This window comes from Cicer arietinum, chromosome 4 (genome assembly GCF_000331145.2).
Source record: "Cicer arietinum cultivar CDC Frontier isolate Library 1 chromosome 4, Cicar.CDCFrontier_v2.0, whole genome shotgun sequence".
NCBI lineage: Eukaryota > Viridiplantae > Streptophyta > Magnoliopsida > Fabales > Fabaceae > Cicer > Cicer arietinum.
In genome coordinates this window covers 46,210,074-46,235,710 of record NC_021163.2, presented here as the reverse complement: position 1 = coordinate 46,235,710, position 25,637 = coordinate 46,210,074, and the positions used below count along the sequence as shown (strand labels likewise).

The window sequence follows — 25,637 nt, the reverse complement described above, 5'->3', positions numbered from 1 at the left end:
GAAGGATAAAAACATTAGTATTATATTAATAATTGATCTCGTGATAAATTAATCAAACAGCTGTCTTTTCTTATTTAGAAAAGTTAATCAATTTTGTTTACCATACTTCTTGGCAGGTTTTCTGCACACCAATATAGTTTGAATTTTTTTTAATTAATTAATAATTTAATATTATGTAGAAGATGAGGAAACTTTAAGACAAATAAGCTTCATGCACCGAAAAATATGAATTATATTTACATGATCTAGCAGAAAGTCAAAAAGACAAGACAAAAAATATATATATTTGATATGTAAAAGCATATGCATGATAAGTGTGGCATGGCATGGCATGTGGGAGTATCATGGCATCATATATATGGACACCAACAAAATGGTTTATGTGAATCTAATTAATAGGCTTAAACACCAGTTGCATTATATTATCATACAACCTGCTTCTTCAGATATAGGAGTGCAACTCTTAAACAAAATAAGGTGAGAACATTATGGTTCCTTTATGCATTATGTTCTTCTTATTATAATAATCACATTCATCATTCATGTGTTCCTAATTAGTCCTTTATTTGATTTGATGTATTTAGATTAGTTCTAGAGTTTATTCATATTGAAAGAAACTACAAAAGATCAATGTTGTAATGTTTAAAACACTTTTGGTGTATGTGTGGCACTAGTACTGTTTGATAAGTCAAATTCTTTGATTTTGATTGTAGAATGAGTGGATCTGAGGGAGCAGCTGAAGCAGCAGTTGAAGTAGTACATATTATTCATGTTAGTGATAGGCAGAGTATTTCTGTTGAAGAAGTGATGGTTTCATTGAATTTGAACAAGGTTGATTATGCAGTAGAAAGAAATAAATCACTACATGCTCGTTATTATTTTGGCATTATATTCTTGATAATGAATCTTGTTGCATGGTTTTTCCGTGACTATGGACAAACCATTCTACCTTGGGTTCATTGTAAGTCAATTTCAATCCTTTTTACAATCTTGAGCAACTAGTATTTTTTTTTCCATCATCATATTTGTTGATAAGTAGGTAGACGCTCGATTGTAGTGTAGCGGACCGAGAACTCCAGTGGTATGGTTCAAGGATGACTTAGTAATATAGTGTAGTATTTAAACACAACTTACACTATGTAATTCTAAGAATTGTATAATAGAAAAACTCCAACAGCCACTGAATTGTCGGAGATATAGACACAATTAGCTAAACTCCGTGATCAATCACTGTGTTTTTGTGTGTTTTTTATCTTTTACTTTAGAGCCTAGTTTGCTGTTCTACACTTATAACCTAGCTTGTTTTTCTTTTTCCTTAAAAATTGGTAAGATTGGTGATAAGTAAATTTGCTACTTTATGAAGAACAAGAAGGTATAACTTACAATAAAATGATATTATGACTATTTGCTACCCTTTATTGTTTTTGATCCTTTTATTCTTTGTACAGATATCAAAGTTTGTGGAAATGATGGAGATGATTGTTTTCATTCATTGGGGGTTCTCCGTGTGAGTTTAGGATGCTTTGTATCTTTCAGTTATTTCACATTCATTCATAATAATTTGAAAAAGCCAAAGTGATTAAATGTATATGCATTGATATTGTGTCAGGATTTGACACTCAACACATCTTCAATCTAAAGTGTATGTGCTCTATAGTTGGCATAGCCACAAGATCTCTAGATATAACCATGTTAACAAAAGGCAATTGTTATTCATAAACTTATATTATGACAATTTTGTCATGAGAATTATGTTCCTTAACAATGAAGTCAGATATTCTTCTTAGTCATGTTTCTCACCACAGTCAAAACAAGGAAATTATGTGAAGTTGGAAATTCATGGCATTCTAGATGGTGGGAATTGAAGGCTGTTTTATTGCTTATATCAATAGCACTACCATTCTTCATCCCTTCACAATTTGTTCAAATATATGGTTGGTCTCTATTTTTTCATTCATTCATTAAAAATAAGAATTTGTTTTGTTTCTAAAATATCATTAGATAAGAACTATAACACACCTATTTATTTACAGGTGAGATAGCTCGAATTGGAGCAGGGTAAGTTTCTTCTTCCTGTTCGAGTTTCACAACTAAGTTATTGATACTTACATATATACATTGGTGCTAATTTCACTCCTTTTTTTTTTCCAATTACACCCATTAAATTATGTAAACTGAATTGACGTAACCTACGTGAACTTAATTTACCACAAACGTGAATGTGAATTAAGTTCACGTAGTTTACGTGAATTTAGTTCATGTAACTCATTGGTGCGGATCTAGAAAATTCCCTTTGGTGGGGTTATAAATAGTATATATATTTGGATCAAAGAGAAATATTACTAATTCTTACAAAATATATAATTATAATGATTAAACAAACACAAAATATATAAGAGTTGCTACAAATTATAATTGTGCTCTAGGAGAATAAAAAAAATTTATGGGGGTTTAAAATAAAAATAAAGGTTAACATAAGGACTTTTGTTTTCTTGTGGAGGCAAGAGCCCCATTGGTACTATAGTGCAGTAACTTATTTTGTTGTAATTGAAAAAATAGGGGTGAAACTAACAAAAGTGACATGGTTGATGTTTGAACAGAATTTTTCTTCTTTTACAACTTGTGAGTGTCATTCATTTTATCATTTGGTGGAATAAGTATTGGACTCCAGATGAAGAAAGGAAAGAGAGGTACATATTAATTTATTGCTGTATTAATTCATAGATCAGCTTAAAGTCAAATTTTTATACCCTGTCCTAAGTCCTTAGGTTTTAGACAACCTTGTTGACTTCTGAATCAGTGATGTTGTGTAAAAGTTATTTTGGTGTTCAATAAGTAGATTTTGTGAAGACTTACCTACCTAATCTTTTTTAATATTATGCATTGGATGGCTCAAGAATTTTGTGATATGAAGCAATCCATCATTTAGATTACAGATTACGATAAATATATATTTTCTTTTTAATATTTATGGCAAAGTCATGTCACGCAACAAAGACTGCAATGTGCGTCGCAATGGCTGCAATAATCGCATCAACTGCATCTGCGACTGCAACCACGATTTAAAACTCTGATTACAACAATTTACTTTATGGAGAAAAGAATATAACTTTTATGCAAAGATAATTCATAATAGTGTGTGACATTTTTTGACATTGAGACCATTTTGTTATCCCTTTAACCCTGTATGCATTTTGATATATGAACATCTTATTGACTTGGCACAGGTGCTCCCTTGGACTTGTTATGTCAACATTGTTTTATGTGGCTGCTCTATGTGGAATTGTGTATATGTATACATCATATGCCTCAAGATCTTCATGTTCTCTCAATATATTTTTCATCACATGGACAGCAATCCTACTTGCTGTAATGATGGTCATTTCCTTAAATTCAAAGGTACACTTCGTTTTGATTACTGAGTTGCACCAAGTGGTGTTTTTAATGGCTTATACTTCAATTGAGAGGAAAAAAATTCTGATTTTTCATACCTTTTAATTCCTCTCTCTCTTTTTTATTATCATTAAGGTAATATAGTTTATATACAAATACAAATATGTCATTTGAAGTTGGATACTTAATTATTGCAGGTTAATAGAGGTCTTTTATCCTCAGGAATTATGGCTTCTTACATTGTTTTCCTATGTTGGTGTGCAATCAGAAGGTCTAAGGTTCCTTCATTTTGTCTCCTTTTAAAGTTTTCATTTCCTTTTAGGCATATCAGTTGCAATTAATAATCTTTTAATTTTGAATTTGATATCAACTTAAGGGTGATAGATTTATATTTATAATATATTGAAAATTTTTTTGTGCTAATTTGATTCATTATCATGGAATTTCAGTGAACCTGCCACCATAAGATGTGAGGCAAAGAATCAAGAAAAAGGAAATGGTGGTTTGATAACTATACTTGTAAGTTTTTCAATGTATTTTTAGGTTTACTTTGAATATATGAGTAATGTTTCTTCACATGAGTCCTTATATAATTTTGTGTAATGTACATGTTCTCCTTCTCACAGGGCTTCCTTATTGCTATTTTTGCTATCGTTCTGGCAGCCTTTTCCACAGGCATTGATTCTAAATGCTTTCAGGTGAATCACTCTTCTTAGTCTTCTCCATTAATTTCAGAATTCATTTATTTTTGCTTCAAAATCCCATTCTCAATCCTTTTCCCCTTAATATTGTTTTTGTCCTTGACAGTTTTCGAAAAATAAAGTTGAATATGAAGATGAAACTCCTTACAACTATGGATTTTTTCACATGGTGTTCTCTTTGGGTGCAATGTACTTTGCAATGTTATTCATCAGTTGGGATCTGAATAACTCAGCCAGGAAGTATGGACTAAGGAGCCTAATTCATCATATTATTATTCAGTGGTTTAAGAAGTGATGTTTTTTATGCCTTATATTTTATCTTCTTTTGTATAATGCACATTTGATATCACTAGGTGGAGCATTGATGTTGGCTGGATAAGTACATGGGTGAAGGTCCTTAATCAGTGGTTTGCAGCAACTATTTACAGTAAGAGAATAATTATTTATTACATAAATTTAGTGTTTTTTCCTTAGATTTCAATAGCTTTCATCATGATCTTGTCGTACACACAACTTTAACTGAGTGAAGTTAGGTCTAGCGGAATGAGTTAAATTTATACATTTTAATAAACTCAAATTAAAATTAGATTTTCAGGTGAATTTGAGTCTAGCGGAATGGTTTAAATTTCTATATTTTAGCAAATCCAAATTAAAATTAGATTTTCATATTTATTATATGAAAGTGCTTCGAATATGATTACATCCGGTGAAGAAGCAAGAAACCAATAAAACTATCAATGATAGTGAATTAAAATTAGATTTAATTGTTATGTTCTTTCATCCTAATCTATTTGAAAATTTCTAAATAAATCATAAATTAAAAAAATTGTAATTGAGTCCTGGAATTTTAGTCGGGTCCCTAAGCTAAACCTTAAAATTACCAAATAGCAAAGGGAGTGATAGAACAACTGAATATTAATACCATACAGTTTGAATTGTGATAATGTAGCCAACTCTAACTAATTTTCATTGCTGTGTTATTATTTGATTTAAACAGTATGGATGCTGATTTCCCCAGTTGTGAGACAGAACAGAGTTATGGATAATGATACAGTTGCTGCATGATTAACAATGGAAGAGTCATCAATACTCCTCCTTTTAAATTTTTGTTATTCCTTAAAATTATTTTAAGCTTCAATTCAATAAAAAATTATGTTGGTTGCAATTTTTTTTTTCAGTTACACTCAAATAAACTACAAATAAGTTATTTGGATGTAACTCGAAAAAATAGAAACTAGCAACAATGTTCAATTTAGTGGTTGAAAAGCACAACTCATTATTAATTAAAACAAAATGATGATTTTTTCTTGCTTTGGATGAGAGTCTTACTCTTTTTCCTTGTACCTAATATCATTTGAAGGAGGTTCATACAAGAATGTGCCTATTCAGCTTTCATTGTGATGAATTTATAGAGGTCCTTATAGCATCTTCAACGGTGAATTCAATATCGGTTTATTAAATGGGGTCGACCGTGCCACACCATATTGAAATAATCCATTCATTTTTTACTCCAACTGTAAACTCATATGTTCATTAGACAGGGTCCACCACTAACAAATCATTTATTTATTATTATTCATAAATTAATAATAAAAAAAGATAACCGTATTAAAGTACCGTTCCTTCGTGAGAGAACAGTGATGACAACTTGACACATCTCCAACAATGAACTCACCAAAAATTGAAGGTTACATAGTTACACCTGGCGGACGAACTCATTTTGGCTACCATTGGAGATGCTCTTGTTAACTACTCAAGGCGCAATTTAGTTTTACTTTCATCAGTTTTTGTAACCGTTTTCCCTTTGTTTTGTTGAGGTTGGGCCTTGTATGGATATTTCTTGAACTTGGGGTTGGACATTTATAACCTAGATCGAGACAAATAGAAATTTTTGAAGGAAATTGTTCATCCTCCTATTGTTCTTGAGAGACTCCCAAATTTTCTATATTTACCCCTTAACGTATCTCATTTTCTGAATCCGTAAATTCTAGGATGCGTAAATCCGGTAACTAAAGTTATTAAAATTAGATGTTAACCCGCACATTACGTGAGTATATTTTAATTTAAGTGATTTAAAAAAAATGTATAAGTAGATAGCAGATAAAGGCGAAAATGTGAAGTTGATTAATATAGAAGAAAAAAAAACCTATTGAGTAATAACTTATATTTTAATTTATATGGAATTAATGTGAAAGATGTTGGGCAAATGTTATGAAATAATAATGTGGGATTAATTTAGAAAATTTTGAGTAGACGTTATGAAATAATATTTAAATAGGAGATATAGTATAAGATATTGGATGGTGTATAGAATTTGTGGAAAAACTATTCCGAAACTGAGTATAAGAAACTCTATATGAAGACATAAACGCCAGTTTTTTGGCTGAGGTGATAAATATTTGCATATGTGGAGGAAGTAATATGAGGTGGCAGCGGAGTCTGTTTTAAATATATATAATAGATTTGGTATCCATAAGGCACCAATACATAAGTCATGTTAGCCTTTGGTTGTTAAAGTTTTTGAAGAACTTTACTGCGTGGTACAAGATTCTAGGACCCAATAGGTAGACAGATGTGTGGTACAAGATTCTAGGACCCAATAGGTAGACAGATTCATGCATCTAATAGTAGTTAATGCAATTCATAATTGTTTGTTTTCTATATGATTGAGTTTTATTTTGTATTAAATGTTTGTAGTTGATCATGGTTCTCACAGAAGAAAACAATTTTTTGTATTGAGTTTCGATAGGGGTGATGTGTATAAATGAACAATAAGAAGTTGAAATGTGAAGACACGTGAACAAGAAAATTTGAATGTCCTTTTAGGTTGTGTGATTATTTTCTGACAGCCAAATAATATAATCTTAGTGTTGTTTCAGGAACACACAACCATGAGATGGATCAAAAGTTGGAAGGTCATCTCGTTGTTGGTCGTTTAATTGAGGAAGAGAAGAAATTTGTTGGTGAGATGACAAGGAACATGATCCCATCAAAAAATATTCTAATGACTTTGAAAGAAAAAAAGAAATGAAAGTATGACTACAATGAAACAAGTTTATAATGTGCGTCAAAGATACAAGAAGACTATAAGGAGTTCGAGATCACAAATGCAACATTTGTTGAATTTATAACGATTGATAAGTCTAAACATGAAATTCAAGATTTTTTTTGGATTCATCTTGAATCAGTCAAGTTGCTTAAACTTTTTCGATTGAGTTGCTGATGGATTCGACTTATAAAACAAATCATTACGAAATGCTATGGTTTGAGATCATTGATGTGACTTCAACAAAGATGACATTTTTAGTTGAGTTTTTTTTTTCTCAGGTTGGAAAAGAAGGATAATTTCACTTGGGCCCTAAAGATATGTCATAATTTGTTAAAATCTAAAGACAAGATTCCGAAGCTAATTGTGACTGACAAAAATACTGCATTGATGACCATTGTTGTAAATATTTTTCCAACTTCTACTGCTTTGTTATGTCAGTATCATATTTCAAAAAATGTTAGAGCTAGATGCAAGTTAGACATGAATTTAAAACTTACAAAACTTGTAGATGTAAATGCGAAACAAGTCAAACTGACAAAATTATGGAACAATATAATGAGAGCTCATGACGTCGTAGTGAAATCTCCTTTAGAGGATGCATATGTTGGTGTTGTTTTTGAGTTCAAAAAGGTGTGTGAATTTTTTAAAAAATTCCTCAAATATATCGAAAGTATTATATTGGATGTGGGGAAAGAGAAAATTGTAAGAGCATGGACAAGCCTTGTGTTTTACTTTGACAACAAACATAGTTGAATTTGTTCATAGTAGGTTGAAAAGGTATTTTTTGGATTGTAAATGTGATTTGGTGAAAGGTGGAAAACGATGAACAATATAATGCAAACACAGTTCACTAAGATGCAAGCCCGTTTGGAAGGAGTTTGTCTGTGTTAGAACACAGATACAAAGACAAGATTTTGTAATCGATAATGGTCTTTAAAATTTCAAGAGCTAAATTTAATTTTATTCATTGCGAGGAAGCACGAACAAAGGAATCCGATGTGGACAATACAAAGTGTAGTTGTATAATTAGAAAAACTTATGATTTGTCATGTGCTTGTATCATTGCTAACGCATGACACACCTATTCAACTTGATGAATTACACATTCAATGGAAGAGGTTAAAGTTTGATGATGTTGTTTCCATAAATGGGACATCTTGTTGCAATGCAATACAATAGAGTTGTAATTGAGTTGATGAGATTTCAAGGTGTACTTATGAAACCTTTCTACCACTACAAGGTTGTCGACCTCCAAATCCAACTTCACGTATTTGGTGCATTGGATGAGTCAACTAAAATCATTTTGTTCATGTATACCTAAATGATGATTGTCCAATACCTCTGATGTATGTAGAATGGATAATACACCACAAACCAGAATTAGAATCATGGCAGGATCCATATATAGAAAGGATGTCCTTGTTTGATGAATTCAGGGAAATTTAAAAAGGAGTCAATCCACCGAAAAATCAAATGCTGACAAACTGATTGATGTAACATATGAAGATGATGTTGCTGACCTTGGAATAAATTAGTTAAGATGTACTAGACTATTATATCACATTAGGGTGTTATTAAATGTACATGACAATCGTGGGTATAATGAAATTGTCACAGTCCGAAAATTAAACACCGTGAGCGACGCACAAGCTATACTCATAGCCTGGTAAGCCTACTCACTAACTTAACAATCAAGCGACTAAATAGTTCTCAATAACCATTTAAAAAAATGTACATAATTTTTCTCAAAATTTTGACAGAGTATCCTATGTAATTTCAATGTTTCCAAATTTATAAAATTTCTATTTAGAGTTTCAACACTGTCATAATCCAAAGAGCATAATCTAAAAATTTAATACATCTTCCAAAAAGATTTTTTAGACTCAAAATAGCTGCAAATTACATCACGACTCAACAAATTTTACAAAAATGGGTCCTCGATCAAAGAGGTCTACCAATAAAATATGATCGAGACTTGAGTCTACTACAAAAATAGTTGTGAATCTGGAAGAAAAAAAAATAAACAACATGAAGGAGTAAGTCACAAAGACTTATTGAGGAGATAACAACCACCACCAACTAGAAGGGAAAAAAAAGGCACGAAAAATTATTTTACAATCTTATGGTAGATATGCTAAACAATACTACCAAAAATATAGATAACTCTCAAGTAAAGTATACACACTATAAAGTCATTACACTTGTAATTTAGTCATTCAGATGGAAATATTAATAACTATAGCATAATAAAAATATGACAATGATCGTCGTCTACTCATCACTACGGAGAATCAACTTAGTTTGTTCTCCAACAACTCTCATAGTATCCGACAGGAGCTCAACTGACAAATCTGAATATCAAAAATATTCTCAAGAATTTAGAAAAATTATTCTAAAGTCTAACTAACTCTAGGAAACCATAGAAATGCTTTAAATCTACTCTAAGCACAAAATAAGATTTTTAACCAAAACTACATTTTTCTAGAGATAGCATAAGAGTTGTGTATTTACCTCAAAGAGTCTCAATAAACAACTTTCAAGAAGTGGGTACCCTTGTCCTTCCTTGACTCACTAACTCTAACTCCCAACAAGCATAACCAAGAGTATTTGTAGGAGGGTGTTAAATTTATTATAAGGGTTGATGATTTAGGTGTGTCATTAATGTTGTGGAGTGAGAAGGAGCAAGAAGAAAGAAAGAAAAAACAAAACAAAAAAATAGGGGGAAAGGGTTGTGTTTTCTGTCGAGAGGGAGAGAGAAGAAAGAGGGAAAGTGAAATAGAAAATGAGGTGAGGTGGAGGTAGTTTGGTTTTAATTTATTACTATTATTAATTTATTTTTATTTTTATTTTTATTTTTAATAAATGAAACGAAGCATTTCAATCTCCTCCCCTTATAAAAATTTGTCCTTGAAATTATTTAATTTTATTCTATACTGACCTTGAATTTAAAACAAGTGTGGTTACTTTGCACTGATGACTCCTTCGAGTTTCCAAATAGTTTCTTCACCGGATGGACTACGCCAAAGAACTTTTATTGAAACAATATCTTTTAAGCGTAACGTCTTACTTGGCGATCTAATATAGCTAACGGATGCTCAATATATGATAGACTCTCATCTAACTACACATCTTAATGATTAATCACATGAGAAGGGTCATAAATATACTTCTGAAGCATCGAAATATGAAAGATCGGATGAACTCCCTGAGAGATCCGATGGAAGTGCCAAGCGATATGCTACCGATTCGACCCTTTCTAAAATTTCAAATGGTCCAATGAACCTTGGACTTAGTTTTCCCTTTTTACCAAACCGCAAACTCCTTTCATTGGCGAAACACGTAGGAATACATGTTCTCCCATTGAAAACTCTAAGGGACGACGCCTCATATCAGAATAGGATTTTTGTCTACTTTGAGCTGTCACTAAGCGATCTCGAATCAATTTAATATTTTTAATGGCATCTTGTATCAACTCTGGACCGACTAGTTTAGGTTCTCCAACTTCAGACCATCCTATCAGAGACATACATCCTATCGGAGACATACATCGTCTTCCATAAAAGGCCTCAACCGGAGCCATCTGAATACTAGATTGATAACTATTATTGTAGACAAATTCCATCAAGGAAAAATGTTGATCCCAACTACCTCAAAGATCTAGAGCACAAGCACGAAGCATATCTTCTAATATTTGTATAGTCCTTTCAGATTGGCCATCTGTTTGAGGATGAAAAGTAGTGCTAAGCTTCAAACGAGTTCCTAATGAAGTTTGGAACGACTTCCAAAATTGAGCAGTAAATTGAGTCCCACTGTCAGAAATAGTAGACACTAGTACACCATGCAAAGAGACAATTTCATCTAAATAAAGTTTAGCATATTTAGATGCAGTATAAGTAGTCTTCACATGCAACAAATATGCAGATTTGGTCAACTGATCTATAATCACACATACCAAGTCACTATCATCTCACTAACTAGTAGTGTCCACTAACTAGAGAAGATGACATCTAATGGCGTTAAACCTATGATATTCCTTCACCTTGTCATTATCAACAAAAATTGAACTGATTTGTTCAAATAAATTAAAAATTACACTTCAAGGGTTGAAAATCTAACATGAGCTCATCTGGTTCTTTGAACCTCTGTCAGCTCATCATTTGAACTGAACCCAAGATCGTTATGCGCGTCACTCAACTCCCTCATATTGCATCATCGGTGTATGTGCTAGGAAGTTTTCGGTAATGGGCAAGTGTAGAAGACAACACATCATCCAGAGTCATTATCATCTCACCAATAGGAAGATGGAAGGTGCTAGTCTCCTTATGTCACCTCTCAGCAAATTTGGACAAAAGCCCAACGTCAATTAGCCCATAGCCTATGCGTCCAAGATCAGCTAAACCGAAGACTTTCATTTGATTCCAAAACCAATCCACAATAGAAGGTGAAACATGTAACTGGTATATCTTTCTACCATTGTTGACGCATTTAAAAGGAATATGTTCCTCTAAAAGATCAATTATTAGCCTTCGATGTTTAAATGAAGGCTTAATTGCAATTTTGATCCATCTATTTTTAAAATTCACATAATTGAACCCCCTATTTTAAAAGTCAATAGTTTTGGTTCCTCCCTCATATTTTTTATCTAAAAAAAAGACGATTAGAAACATTTTAAATGACATTCCATACGATTTCATGATATAGAACCATATAGATGCATAATTATTCATATGTTATTAATTAAATTACAAATATGAAAAATTCCCAACGTTTAAAGTTAAGTTTTAGATGGTTTTATTGCGATTTCCTGAATGTTAATCTTTGTACATCATCATATCATATATCATGTTATTTAAAGTATGTCACGTCACACAATTTTTTAGTTCAAAAATTAGAATGAGAGACAAAACTATCAAGTTTTAAAATAGGGGACCAATTTTATAAATTGATAAAAATAAGGAGACTAAAATTGCAATTAAGTCTTAAATAAATAAATAAATAATCCATAATTAAATAAGTTTAGAATTAAAACCTACATCTTCAACTCATATGTGAGCCACCACATGGTCCTCAAAATGCAGTAGTAAATACATATCAACGGGTCCTCCAGAAACCCCTAAGATGTGGTGGTGATCCTTGAAATGGTGTAGGTGGTGACAATGGTGGCGGTGGTGCAGACATCTCATACAGTACATCTTTATAGTCAACTTGTGCATGAGACCGAGAGTTTTCACCTTTAATTCGTTGTCGTTTAGCACGACCTATGGTCTGACGCTATATGCGTACAAACTCATGTTGCATCACCTTATCATGTCAGAATCGAGTAACATCACCCTCACAAATTTAGAAAACATTGTCATATTTCATCAACCACCATAAATTCACATAAAAACAACAACAAAATCACTACCGGTCTGTAACATAAACTAATTGAAACTACAACAACTAATTATATTTCACTATAAAACTCATTATAAATAAATAAAAAATCTCAAACATTTGACATATAGCAACTATAACAACTTAAAAAACATAAGCTCAATTGAAACAACAACAACAACAACAACCAATTGACATAACATAATAACAACATCAACGTTCATTTCTAACTATCTATTGAAATGACAAAAATAACTATAAATTAATTACATATAAATACAAGCTCTTACAAATAAAAAATATAAACATAAAACTAAAATCAAAAATAGAAAACAAAAAACGTACTTTTTGATGATTTAGAGTTGATGAGTCAAAATGTTATGTTTTAGGGTGAATTTGAGGGGAAAAAATGAGATTGACTTGGATTTGAAAGAAATGGAAGTTCGAAGAGTTTTTTATTTGGAGAATAAAGTGAACGGAAAAAAGGGTGTTCTGCCCTATATTAAGGTGCCTAGCAGATGCGAGAATCTAATAACTTAAGTTACCAGATGCATAAATCCGATAAATTACGAACCAGATCCCACAATCTGATAAAGGATATCTTAGTTTTTTTTTTTTTTTGAAGTTTATGAAAACACTGATAGATGGGATGAGCAACTTTCATTTTTTAAGATTTTGATTGGAAGTTAAGGGGAGAACGGAGGACTTTGGACGAGAGCCAAAACGGAGGAGAATTCCTCACCTTATTTGAGAGTGTTTTAGGAAGGAGGGGTGGGAAATGCTTTACAACTAGGGGATGTACAAAAAATCTGGTTATGTGTCCCAAATCTAAAACTAGATTCAAATTCATTTTAAATATCCAGTTAAAATTACATGGTTATAATACGGTTTATTTATAAACCAGTTGGATACCCACTTATGTTTTATATTTGAATTTGGTTTTTATCCACTCAACTCCCAAAAACTCTAAAACAATTCTGATTTTGTTAATTTAGAGAGATTTATTTTGAAAAACTTTTCAAATTTATTTTTTTCAAAAAAATATCAGAAAAAAATGAAAAAGCCTTTTTTTTTAGAAAAATTTTAAATCGAATTTATTCTCAAAAAATTTTAAAAAAATCGATTTTTTTTTCGAATTAAAAAATTTGTAAATTATTTTTTATCGAGAAAAATTTTTAAAAAGAAACTCAAAAGAAATTATTTCTCAAAAAAAAATAATTTGAATTTTTCGAAATCGGTTATTTAACCATAACCAATTTTACAATTAGTTTTATAACCGGTTTTAAACCAAATAATAAATTTGGTTATAAATCTAAATCTATATATTAGTTCTAAAATAGATATGATTTGGTTTTTTAAAAAAACCGACCATGGACAGCCCTATTTAGAACTATTTCCTTGTGATTTAAGAATATTACTAAAAAGGAGAAACGATTTAACAAATTTGAAGCCATTCAAATTCCTTCCAAATTTATTTTCTTTTCCCTCAAATTAGTAGGTTTTAGCCCTATAAAGACAAATAAACACCAATGTAAGGTTGGTGACTAATTATACACAATTTGGTGTGAGCATCCAGTCCAACTATCTAAGCCAATCTCGATTGTTTATTAAATATCATCATTATTTAAATCATACGATTTATATAGAATAGAGACATGGGACTAAAGTGGTTATTAAGAGATAAGGAAATAGTTATGTTTGGTAAAATGGATAAGTAAATTTCTACACGAACATGTTTAATTCATCACAACTTACTACGGCATACGTTGAACTTGTGCCATTTCCACTAACAATTTCAATTTACTCTCTCTGTTCAAAAGTGGATGTATTTGGTTCAATTGGACCAAATACATAATTTTTTTTGCTTATATTTTAGAATCGAGAGAGTAAATTGTAATTGTATGTAATTTGCTTAAAGCACAACTAATCAACTACATAATTTTCTGTCAATTCTAACAACTTCATTATCACCTATGTCTCCAACCACTCCAACACACAAAGCATTTCACTACTATAAAACAAATCTATGCATTCATTAATTTCACTCATACAAACAAAACAACCATTCTCTTCTCATCAATTACTCTCAACAAAATGTATTCAGCATCACAAACTACACTTTCAAAATCAATATTTGTTACCATATTTGCAGTAATAGCAATGACAAAAACAATAACCATAACAACAGCAATTGACCCAATTGCAGCCACAGGAAAAGAACCAATAATTGAACTATTCATGCATGACATTCTTGGTGGAAGTAACCCAACAGCACGTCCAGTAACAGGTTTACTAGGAAACATATACAGTGGTCAAGTACCTTTTGCAATGCCAATAGGTTTCAACACACCAAACAATGCTATTCCAATCCCAAATTCAAATGGTGCTCTTCCAACTGTTAATGGTGTTACTGGTATTCCACTAGGAACTGGATTGGCCGGTACGTCATTCGCACCAAACAACAACAATAATCAAAATCAAAACAATGTTCAGATAATGTTAGGACCTGATGGACTAGAACTAGGATTTGGTACAATTACTGTTATTGATGATGTTTTAACATCACAACCTGAATTGGGTTCTCAAATGGTTGGGAAAGCTCAGGGGGTGTATGTAGCAAGTTCAGGTGATGGGAGTAGACAGATGATGACATTTACAGCACTTTTTGAAGGAGGGGAGTATGGTGATAGTTTGAATTTTTATGGATTGTATAAGATTGGAAGTACTATGTCGCGATTGTCGGTTATTGGAGGGACAGGAAAGTTTAAGAATGCTAAAGGTTTTGCTGAATTGAGACCTCTTATTCCACCTGGACAGATTGCTACTGATGGTGCTGAGACTTTGTTGAGGATTACTGTGCATTTGAATTACTATTGAGTATTGTTGTTGTTCTATTGTGGAGGTGTGAAAGTATGGTAAAATGTTTGATTACTTATGATTATTATTTTAGGTTGTTGTTGTTGTTAGTTTGATTGAAAAATGTGTTTTAAATCTTAGTTGTTTTCTGTAGAAAGTATGGATTGAGTTGTTCATTTTTCAACATGGAAACTTGGCTTTGAATACTGATGAATTGTGATAGCATGATTTTTTTTTAACGGTTGAATACTTGTTAATAATTCGGAGTTCAGTTGGGAAGTAAATAAAATTTGATCAAAAACTGTTTTAATCTCAAATCTTTTCGAATGATTTATCTTTAACTGAAATTTATTAACCAACTGAACCTAATCACTTTATTAGATAAACTGATTGATAATTGATAAATTGTGAGTTTCCTTATGTATTAAATTTTCGCTTTTTCAATAGAATATATTAGTAATTAGTCGTTAGAAATGTTGGAATAGGATTTCAAACTCGCAACTTCTAATTTCTTTGACTCATGTTGACTCATGTTAATATTTGAATATATAACTGTACAAATGATTCAATTAGACACAATCACCATAGTTTACTGTAATCTATATAAATTTATGTAATGATAGAAAAAAACATTGAAAAGGATTGAAAAGGAACTAGTTGCTAGCAATTTTCTTTTTTAATATATGCTGTTCTTAATGATCAGTTGCTCACCTACACTATTCTTATCCATATTATAAATACATCATGTTTGAAAATACATGATAAGATTTAGAAAAGCAACGTATATATATAAGAAGAGGAAGTCTTGTTTAAAAAATATATTACAAGATTGAAGCGGCACCTATTGAGATTAAGGGTCTTTTGACGACTATAAGATACCATGGTATGATAAATTATAATATTTTGTCTCAATTTAGTATTTAATAAATTAATATAATAAAATAATCTTGTCACCTTATTATATCATCATTCTCTAATTAAATTGTATCATGAAATAGAGATTTAGTTAAAAATCAATGTAATAAGATAAGGACTTAAAAAAAACATAAGATAAGAAAATAGTTTCATCTTTTACTTTCATAAAATACAATTAAAAATATAATTATATTTTAAGAAAAAAATTAAAATTGATATTAAATTTATAAATATACATTAATATAAAATAATAATAAGTAAATTTTAAAAATCATGTGTAATTTTTATCTCAAGGAAGATCTTGTTATTTATATAATAAACAATTTATTTAAAATCTATTGAAATAAAAAGTATTAAAAATAAAACTAAAATTAGTATTAAAATTATAAAAAGATAAATTATTTTAAATTAAATTATTTACAAAAGTTAAATGTAACTTTATCACAAGAATAATTAAAATGATCATAATATTATTTTGTCTATCTCTTTTACTAAAAAAAATATTTGGTTTATCTCTACTAGCTTTTTCATAAAAAAAAAAAAAAGTACTTTCTGAAATAAAATAATAAGGTGAAAATTATAGATTGAATAAAGCTCAAAGACTACTTTTACAATTTGCAACTTGAATTGAAAACCTTCAAATGGTTTTACAAAATACAAGGATAACTTGGAGAATAAACTTTCAATTTAGTTTATTTGACTGTGTTTTACTTTTTAGTTTTTGAAAATTATTTTATAAATAAATTTTAGAAAACTGTTTTAGAAAGAAAATTAAAAAAAAAAAATCTATTTGACAACTCCAATTTTTAAAACAGTTTTTGACTAGAGAGTTAAAAAAACTGAAAAAATAAAAAGTAAAACACAATTTATCTGTTTTATTTTTAGTTTTAAAAAGTATAATATTAAAAATAGTTTTACAAAACAGTTTTAAAAACAAGTAATCCAAACAAGTTTTTTAGTTTTTAAATTTTAAAATACTAAAATAGAATTTTTAGGATGTGAATCAATCAAGCCATTCAAAATAGGAAATAGGAAAGTAATACTTGTGAGACTAACTTAAAGATTTGGAATATTTTACAGACTATTTATTGCATTTTTTAAATAAAAAGTTCGGAATCAAATAAAAGAGTGATAATTTACAGTGAAATTGAGGGTTTACTCGTAACTTGGAACGAATGATATTTGAAAATACTATAGTATTTAACTTTCTCCCCTCATTAGAGGGTCAAGTAGCTATTGACTTGAGATTTTGGTTTAGTTGTACTTGCACCCACTTCTCATGTTTCTGATTTTCTTCCTCGTCAAATCTTAAAAACATGTCACTCATAACCAAAGCATTTACACAAAAAGTGATTGTGACACAACAATCTAATTAGTTTCACTCATGGATATCTACATAAAGAACCTCATTGCACATAAACCTTCTAGCATTACATCTCAACAATGCCACTAATCAGAAACATTGACTAATTTATTTTGGTAAAAGTTTAAGACACAACAACTTCAATATGATCCATGTATCACAACCACTCCAACACACTCTACATTCCTTCCTATATAAACCAAGTTTTCCATTCCATCACACTCATCCAACCGAATATTCATTACCACAAACAAAAAACTAGTACCTAAATCTGAAAAATCTTGAAAACAATATGGCTAAGAGATCATTAACTATAGCATCCTTTGCAATGTTACTTTCCTTTTGTCATTTGACAATGTCTATAACTGCAGTTGATCCTATTGCAGCCACAGGAAAAGAACCCATTATTGAGTTATACATGCATGACATTCTTGGAGGAAGTAACCCGACAGCTCGACCAGTAACTGGTTTGCTTGGCAACATATACAGTGGTCAAGTGCCTTTTGCAACACCAGTTGGATTCAACCCTCCACAGGGTGGGATTCCCATACCTAATGCCAATGGAGCTATTCCTACTGTAAATGGGGTTACTGGTATTCCACTAGGAACTGGCTTGGCCGGTACGTCCTTCGCACCAAACAACAACAATAATCAAAACAATTTTCAGCTTTTGTTAGGACCAGATGGACTTGGACTAGGATTTGGTACAATTACTGTTATTGATGATATATTAACATCTCAACCTGAATTGGGTTCTCAAATGGTTGGAAAAGCTCAAGGTGTGTATATGGCAAGTTCAGCAGATGGGAGTAGACAGATGATGGTATTCACAGCCTTGTTTGAAGGAGGTGAATATGGAGATAGCTTGAACTTTTATGGTTTGTATAAGATAGGAAGCACCATGTCGCGATTATCGGTGATAGGGGGGACAGGGAAGTTTAAGAATGCAAAAGGGTTTGCTGAACTGAGACCTCTTATTCCACCAGGACAGGTTGCCACTGATGGTGCTGAGACATTGTTGAGGATCACTGTCCATTTGAACTACTAGAACTGTGCGGTAGAAATAGAAAAGTGACCGGGTGGTTTTTAATTGCATATGACAATGATATTGGTCTTGGATGTTGTCATGTTTGAATGTGTAATTGTATTTGAAATCTTATTTGTAATCCCATGAAACCATATGGTGATTTGTATTTTTTGTGGAAAGGGTATTGATTGATGGTATTCTACTGCTTACTTAGTTCCATATAATGATTAGCTATCATAAGTGGTGAAATATTAGCTATTATACATAAACCAGAATAAAAAATGGGAAATAAAGCATGATGGAACAAAATCACAAAAACATATGAATCCAAAAAGCTAAACAAATAAAAAGTTTACTGCATATGAAGCATAGCATGTAAGAAAATGTTATTCATATATACTCAACTCTACAGTTCATGAACAAATTTCAACAAACCAATACCTATAGATACATCAAACAGAAAGTATGAGGAATTAACTTTAAAAAACAAACCCAAATGAGAACCATTGGTCAAAGCAGCAGAACATGTTATTGCTAGCTAGTGATTATTGACAAAAATTTTAGAATATCTCCACTGTCACTAATGATCCATGATCCATCTTCAACTGATGGATAGCAAAGATAGACAAGTATAAGCTATAATAGATACAACAAAATGTTATAGTAATTACCAATTTGTAAGTGGTACATGCAGATCTTCACATTTCAACACAAACTAGTGATATTGACATGAGAGTGCAAGGTAGCTTCATCCAGTCCGTAGAGTGCGTCTATCAAGTGCATTCGCAACGATGCAGGACCTTTGGCCATCTTCATTCCCAGCTCACCGGCAACTCCGAATACAGATAATGCTGATACTACTGCTTCTAAAGCATGGCTTTTGTCAACAACGGCAAGAAAGGCAGCAATGAGTGCAGTGACTGAACACCCAGTTGCTGTTATTTTTTGCATCAATGCCACCCCATTGTGAGCACCAACAACTTGATTTCCATCTGTGACAATGTCAGTAGCTCCTGAGACTGCAACTATGGCACCACTTGTTTGAGCCAACAACTTTGCTGCTTCAACTGCATCCGTTGACTTGTGAGTACTGTCGACACCCTTTACAACAATAGAACTAAATTTGAGTACCATTGACACCCTTTACAACAATAGAACTAAACACTTGTGAGTACTGTCGACACCCTTTACAACACGAGTTTAGATTCTCTAAATTTGAAATCCCTGAATTTCCCAACAGTTGGGCTAATTGTGATGTATTCAATGTAATATTTTTTACAGTTACTTTTTACTGTTAATGCAGGGACTTCAAATTGTATCACAATCAAGGAATTCAAATTTAGAGAATCTAAATCTCTTTCACATGTGGCAAAACAACATAAATCGAGATTCAACCATCTTTTCTACAACCACAGCAACCTGAACTATCTCCCTAGTGTTGAATTTGAATCCTCTGCAACATTGCACACAGCGCAACAGCCACAAAGCCGTTGAATCAAGGTTAAAAATTACCCGAAACTCTAACAACGATTGATGATGCCCCCTAAAGTAGAAGCACATGATCTCCTTGTTCTTACTACTGAAACGGTGACCTGATCGGTATCCATTCAACAAAAATAAGGAAAAACAAATGAGTTGAGTTTTGAAGGACTCATACTTGTTTTCACTTGTTTTTGTCAAACCAACACCGATCAAGTCACCATCTTAGTTGTGAATATGAAAAGGACATTGAACTTCTACTTCCTAAAGGCGATGTTTGTCAATGTAGAAATTTCAAATGATTTTGATGTAACAGTCCAGTTGAATCAACGAAACTCATGCTATATTGAGTTTATTCTCATGTCAGCTTTTAAATGCCCAACAAAATTTTCCCTTTAGCTTGAGTCATACCATTTTATACCAAAATAACCTAGCGTGATCAAGTAATTGTCCTTATTTATTCTCGTTGAACTAGTTTGAGACTCTACTCCTAAAAATTAAACGTTTTGCTGGGCCTAACTACACCAAAATCTTCTTTGTAAGATGAACAATGTCTACCTACCACTTGCAAACATATTCAGATCTCATCCAATGTGAGATTAAGAACAAAAAATGTTACTATCTCTGTCCCTAAATATAAGACCCTCTTAAAAAATTTCCTTGTTTCAATTTTTCAAACTGCATTAATTATTTCTTTACTAACTTACCCTAATTACGTTAAATATTTGTATGCAATCTATAATAAACACTACAATAAAATGGTAAACTAATAATCTACTAGTAAAATAATTCAAATTGCAAACAAATTTAATATTATAATCAACTTTATTAATTATCGTAATTTAGTGAACGAGAGCAGGAGGTGGTAGTAATTTTAGAATTACCTTGGCGGCGGAGGGTTGATGGGAAGAAGAAGAGAGAGCGATAATTTCAGAGGCATTTCCTCTAATAACAGTGGGTTTGAACGTAACAAGCTGAAGGCAAGCATCAAAGCGAAAAGAAGAAGCGGAAACAGCGACAGGATCAAGAACCCAAGGAATACCCAACTGAGAGCAAAGGCGAGCGGCAGTAACCATAGCAGGAACAGAATCAGGAGATAGGGTACCGACGTTGAGGCAAAGAGCTTTGACACGTGGCGTGAAATCAGGAATCTCTTCAATGGAATGAAGCATTGCGGGTGATGCACCCGCGGATAAGAGTGTGTTCGCCATTAAATCCATTGAAACAAAGTTTGTTATGCATTGAATTAGTGGTGACTCGGTTCTAACCTTTGAAAGTAGTTCCCATGCCCTTTTTCCCCATTCAAATTTCTCTCTGTTGGTTTTGTTATTGTTGCTGCCTTCCATCAAAGCTTAAGGAAATTCCAGAACCCAATTGATAGGTGTCTTCTTCTCTTTTTATTTTATTTTCTAAGGAGTAATAATTTATCTCTTATTTTTAATAAATTGGAGTATTTACAAGGGAAACAAAAATAATATGAATATTAGATAATAACTAAAAAGAAAAAAAGCTCATATAATAGAGTGTAAATAAATTTTAATTGTTATACAGAGTGTATTATAAATTAAATCTAAAAATAAAAGAGTAACAAAAAACCCTAAAACCAATATAATAGTAAGTAGTTAGAAATAAATAAAAACTAAAACTTTTCATGAGTTCTTTTGTACTTTGTCATAGATTTGAAAAACACAAAAGTTAAAGTGCTTCTTGTATGGATCCCAATGTAGGCCAATCTCATCTCCTCTCTTCAAATCCCTTCTAACAACAAAATCATGAACCCAACCCTCCATGAAAACAAAACTTCCTGAAAAAGGACACCTCTTGAAAACTAGAGAATGCATGGAGTTAGTGTCCAAATCCCAAATACTAACTTCAATTCCAATGTCATAATTGTTATCAACACCCAAAACAGGAATCACAAGGTCCTCTACCAATTCTTCATCAAGCAAGAGCCTACACATGTTGCCAACACCAACATCACTTTCTTTCAACACTTTTTTTATCTTCCAAGGGTCATCATACAACATTAAATCAGTTGAGAAACCCCACCCTTTGTTTTCTTCATAGCAACCCTTTTTCTTCTTTTTATTATCGGTTTCTTTGCTCGCAAGTTTTCTCTTCTTGGTGGAAGAATGATCAGTGGGTTGTGTTGTTTCTTTTGTTGTGGAACAAGAACACGGACCTAGTGTTAAAAGAGAACAAATTTTGACATGGGTGCTAGAACAAAAATCTATCGACGAACGATCAGAAACACTGTTGTTGGTGTTTGTGAAAGCCATAGTATAGACAATTTCTCTTTGGAATTTGTATGCGAAACTACGAATGTGTATAAAAGTTTTTAGTTTAACTACCCCAAAATTTATATAGATTTAATAGCTTAATGTGGATTTATTTAAAACTCAACGTAATCTATTTGATATTTTCAATTTTTAATTTATTTAATTTGAAACATGTATTTTTTGTTACAATATACCACATATCTTTTTTAGATGCAATTTTATTTTACTTTTTACTATAAAAAAATTCTATTTTATTATCAAAACTTCAATCATCAGACAATTATGTTTTATTAAAGTTAGTAATTAGTTGTTACTAATATTTTCAACTTTCATTGGTATCAACTCAAAATTTTTAATTCTTTAAAATACTATGGTTAAATAGGAGAGAAGTTATTAAGATTTGGATATATTTTATTTTAAAAAATATTTAACAATTTTACTTAAAAAGTATATCTAACGGTGAACTCAATTAAATAGGGTTCAATATATCACATTATGTTGAAATAATTTGTTTATTTTTTACTTCAACGGTGAACTCAAAATAGATTCATTAAATAGGACCGACTGTGTTACATCATCTTTAACCTTAAGAACCTTATTAGGTCTCATAACTTTAATTTATACATTAATATTTTATTTATATTTAATTTTATTATAACTTAAAATGTTAATTTAAATATTTCAATTAATATTATTAGATATTATTTTAATTTTAATTTAAAATAAAATTGTACTTAAATTTTTATAACATTAATAAAATTAAATGTTAAATACATTATATAAATAATTAAAAATAATAAAAGTAAATTAATAAAAAAAAAGTAAAGATCATAAATTTGTTATTATTAAACTAGATAACCGTGATAACAGTTTGACGCAATTCTAACGGTGAACTCGCCTGAATTTTACATAATTACACGCGTGATGAATGTATTTAGCGACCAATGGGAGTATATGTCACAAAAAAACTCCAAATTGATTATGAAAAAAAAAATCTTAAAACTTGTGAAACAAGGGTGTTAAAATTCAAACTAAATAAAACTAAAATATGAAAAAAATACATTGCATTTAAGTATTATTATTTTTTATTTTTGGTACACTCCAAAAATTCAACTCATCGTCTGATATAATCTATTCATAGGGAGCATAAATTCAACTGCCCAATTATAGTTATAATAATTAGGGTTATACAGATATCAGGACTAGAAAAACTCCATATATGTTTTCTGAAAGTACAAGGTGTGCTAAGAGAGTAAAATATAATTACAAGATAATCTATACATAGAACTCCATATGTGACTCAATCAAATACTTTTGGTTCGAAATGGATACCCAAGTTATATTATTTTTTATTTTTAAAAACAAACAAAACCAATATGGTAGCAAATGATTTGGGACAATGTGGGTTTACCATGAGTGACCTAAAGTCATTGTTTTGTTCGGAATCGTTCCTTTAAATTATTATTTTTTTTTTCCTTTTACCTAAATAAGTGGTTTCTATATAGATTTAATTAATTTTTCTTTCGTGTTTTGAATGTAATTATGCCATCTAAGTGTGGCATTATTTTGTTTTTCGTCTTGTTGTGGTTTTTCTTTTATTCAAATTAGCAAATTAGTTCAATCAATTACAGATTTAATCAATGACTTTAGCATTATCAATGTTACAAATATGGAGATATTATTTCTAAACACTTTAATTTTATCATATTTGTAGGTATTTTATCTTTATAGCTAATAAATTGGATGTTGTGAGTTTTCGTTTATTTATTCTTTTTGCTTTTAGTGACTTTGAATCTATTCACTATTGAACACATAATCTTGGCTTCGAGATAGTAAAAGGGTGAGAAGGTTGAAGAATGGTAACAATATTTGCTCCTAGCTCCTCGATCAAGGGATGTATCGACACACACTCTGACAATCAAGTTGGTATTTGTCAGAGACTGCGAGGTTTTTAGGGTTAGAATTTGTGTACCTTTATGACCTTAGAGGTCCTCGTTGTATTTTGAGTTCTTCTAGGGTTTCTAGAAGGTTTCTCTTATGATCATTAGAGAGGAGATCCATGATTCACGAATCGTCCTCTAATGTGGGATGCATGTCCTTTAAATCTTGAAGATCCATGATTCATGAATCGTCCTCTAATCATGAGTCACAGTAAGATTGTCATCAAGTGACTCAAAATGCAGATGTAGGTGAGTTATTGTGTCCTTCATCACCAAATTTATTTATCGTCTCTGGTGGTTATAATTGAAGTTGCAAGTGAGTTATTGTGGACAATAGATTCTTTCTTAGGTAACAATTTGCCCTAGTTTTGAGAGGTTCTTTGATGTTAGTATTTGGATCAAGTCGATCTGAGGTCGTCGTTTTCCTATTGGACTTGGACTATGACACCTTGAGTTTGGTCCAGAACAATATTTGTGTTCTCCATTGATGTATTTTACTAATTTGAATAAAATAGATATCGTTTATGACAACAACAACAAAAAAAAAAGATTTTTTCTTCATTTTATAACTTAATAAAAATCTTTTTTCATAGATCAATCAAACAACGTTCGATACTTAAACACTTCAAAAACTATAAAATTCTAAATATAAAATGAAGCACATATGATATACTCACAAACACACATATTCAAATTTTTGATAGTATACCCACAATCGAAAAAGTATTAAATAATATGTCATCAGTCGGGTAAACTATTCAAAATTCTAATCTCATCATGTATCTCAAACACCTTTGAGTTAAATCGGATTGGTTCAATTTCAACCTAGTCTAAAATACAATTCACATCGATCTAGAAAGACTTAGATTCCCTGTAATCAATAGGAACTCACAATCATGCAATTGGAGATTGAGAGATATCTGATGTTGATTATATGGTTTAGATTCAAACTCAGTATTACAAATTATAAAATAAAAAACTAATAGTGCCTTTTTTTAACCGTTTGATCAAGATTAGACGACTCATACATTGTTCTGACTATGTGACTGCTAATCACATGGAATCTGTGTTGGATCTAGAACGGATACACCCTAGCAATATTAGCAAAACATGCAAGTAATTTATAATTCCGACAATATTTACATCACTAATTAAGCAAAATAAAAAATACTATTGGTTTTATATGTTTGTGCAAAAACACTCCACTGATTATTCATAATACAGTAGAAAATAAATATTCAATGCTAAGTTATTCAACT

At 31.1% G+C, this 25,637-nt stretch overlaps 5 protein-coding genes across 5 annotated transcripts; 3 read left to right on the top strand and 2 right to left on the bottom strand.

Annotated features, from left to right (window-relative positions):
- The first annotated feature begins 291 nt into the window (after positions 1-291).
- LOC101492978 (uncharacterized) lies at positions 292-6,071 on the top strand. Its single transcript, XM_004497710.4, has 13 exons — positions 292-477; positions 714-961; positions 1,449-1,525; positions 1,775-1,934; positions 2,034-2,058; positions 2,601-2,690; positions 3,228-3,399; positions 3,591-3,664; positions 3,843-3,912; positions 4,020-4,091; positions 4,201-4,334; positions 4,448-4,521; positions 5,092-6,071. Exons 1-13 carry the CDS (start codon positions 308-310, stop codon positions 5,157-5,159), a joined length of 1,434 nt encoding a protein of 477 aa, XP_004497767.4. The 5' UTR covers positions 292-307; the 3' UTR covers positions 5,160-6,071.
- Positions 6,072-14,568: 8,497 nt separating this feature from the next.
- Positions 14,569-15,600, top strand: LOC101509402 (dirigent protein 18-like). Its single transcript, XM_004497682.4, has one exon. The coding sequence runs from the start codon at positions 14,614-14,616 to the stop codon at positions 15,394-15,396; it is 783 nt and encodes a 260-aa protein (XP_004497739.1). The 5' UTR covers positions 14,569-14,613; the 3' UTR covers positions 15,397-15,600.
- A 2,283-nt stretch (positions 15,601-17,883) lies between these two features.
- On the top strand, positions 17,884-18,889 carry LOC101509726 (dirigent protein 18-like). Its single transcript, XM_004497683.4, has one exon. It carries the CDS (start codon positions 17,946-17,948, stop codon positions 18,699-18,701), a length of 756 nt encoding a protein of 251 aa, XP_004497740.1. The 5' UTR covers positions 17,884-17,945; the 3' UTR covers positions 18,702-18,889.
- A 167-nt stretch (positions 18,890-19,056) lies between these two features.
- Positions 19,057-21,590, bottom strand: LOC101510045 (hydroxyethylthiazole kinase). The gene is made up of 2 exons (XM_004497684.4): positions 21,044-21,590; positions 19,057-19,781 (listed from the first exon to the last, which is right to left on the bottom strand). Exons 1-2 carry the CDS (start codon positions 21,503-21,505, stop codon positions 19,386-19,388), a joined length of 858 nt encoding a protein of 285 aa, XP_004497741.1. The 5' UTR covers positions 21,506-21,590; the 3' UTR covers positions 19,057-19,385.
- Positions 21,591-21,808: 218 nt separating this feature from the next.
- On the bottom strand, positions 21,809-22,438 carry LOC101493312 (B3 domain-containing protein At2g33720-like). Its single transcript, XM_004497711.3, has one exon. The coding sequence runs from the start codon at positions 22,436-22,438 to the stop codon at positions 21,809-21,811; it is 630 nt and encodes a 209-aa protein (XP_004497768.1).
- Positions 22,439-25,637: the final 3,199 nt, after the last annotated feature.

Bases quoted from the DNA above. Each gene is read 5' to 3' on its own strand.
- LOC101509726 (XM_004497683.4), top strand. From the start codon at position 17,946: ATGGCTAAGAGATCATTAACTATAGCATCCTTTGCAATGTTACTTTCC.
- LOC101492978 (XM_004497710.4), top strand. From the start codon at position 308: ATGATAAGTGTGGCATGGCATGGCATGTGGGAGTATCATGGCATCATA. The intron at 478-713 runs GTGAGAACATTA...TTTTGATTGTAG, and splicing joins CAACTCTTAAACAAAATAAG to AATGAGTGGATCTGAGGGAG. The intron at 3,913-4,019 runs GTAAGTTTTTCA...TCCTTCTCACAG, and splicing joins GTGGTTTGATAACTATACTT to GGCTTCCTTATTGCTATTTT.
- LOC101509402 (XM_004497682.4), top strand. From the start codon at position 14,614: ATGTATTCAGCATCACAAACTACACTTTCAAAATCAATATTTGTTACC.
- LOC101510045 (XM_004497684.4), bottom strand. From the start codon at position 21,505: ATGGAAGGCAGCAACAATAACAAAACCAACAGAGAGAAATTTGAATGG. The intron at 19,782-21,043 runs GTAATTCTAAAA...ATTGTTGTAAAG, and splicing joins ATCAACCCTCCGCCGCCAAG to GGTGTCGACAGTACTCACAA.
- LOC101493312 (XM_004497711.3), bottom strand. From the start codon at position 22,438: ATGGCTTTCACAAACACCAACAACAGTGTTTCTGATCGTTCGTCGATA.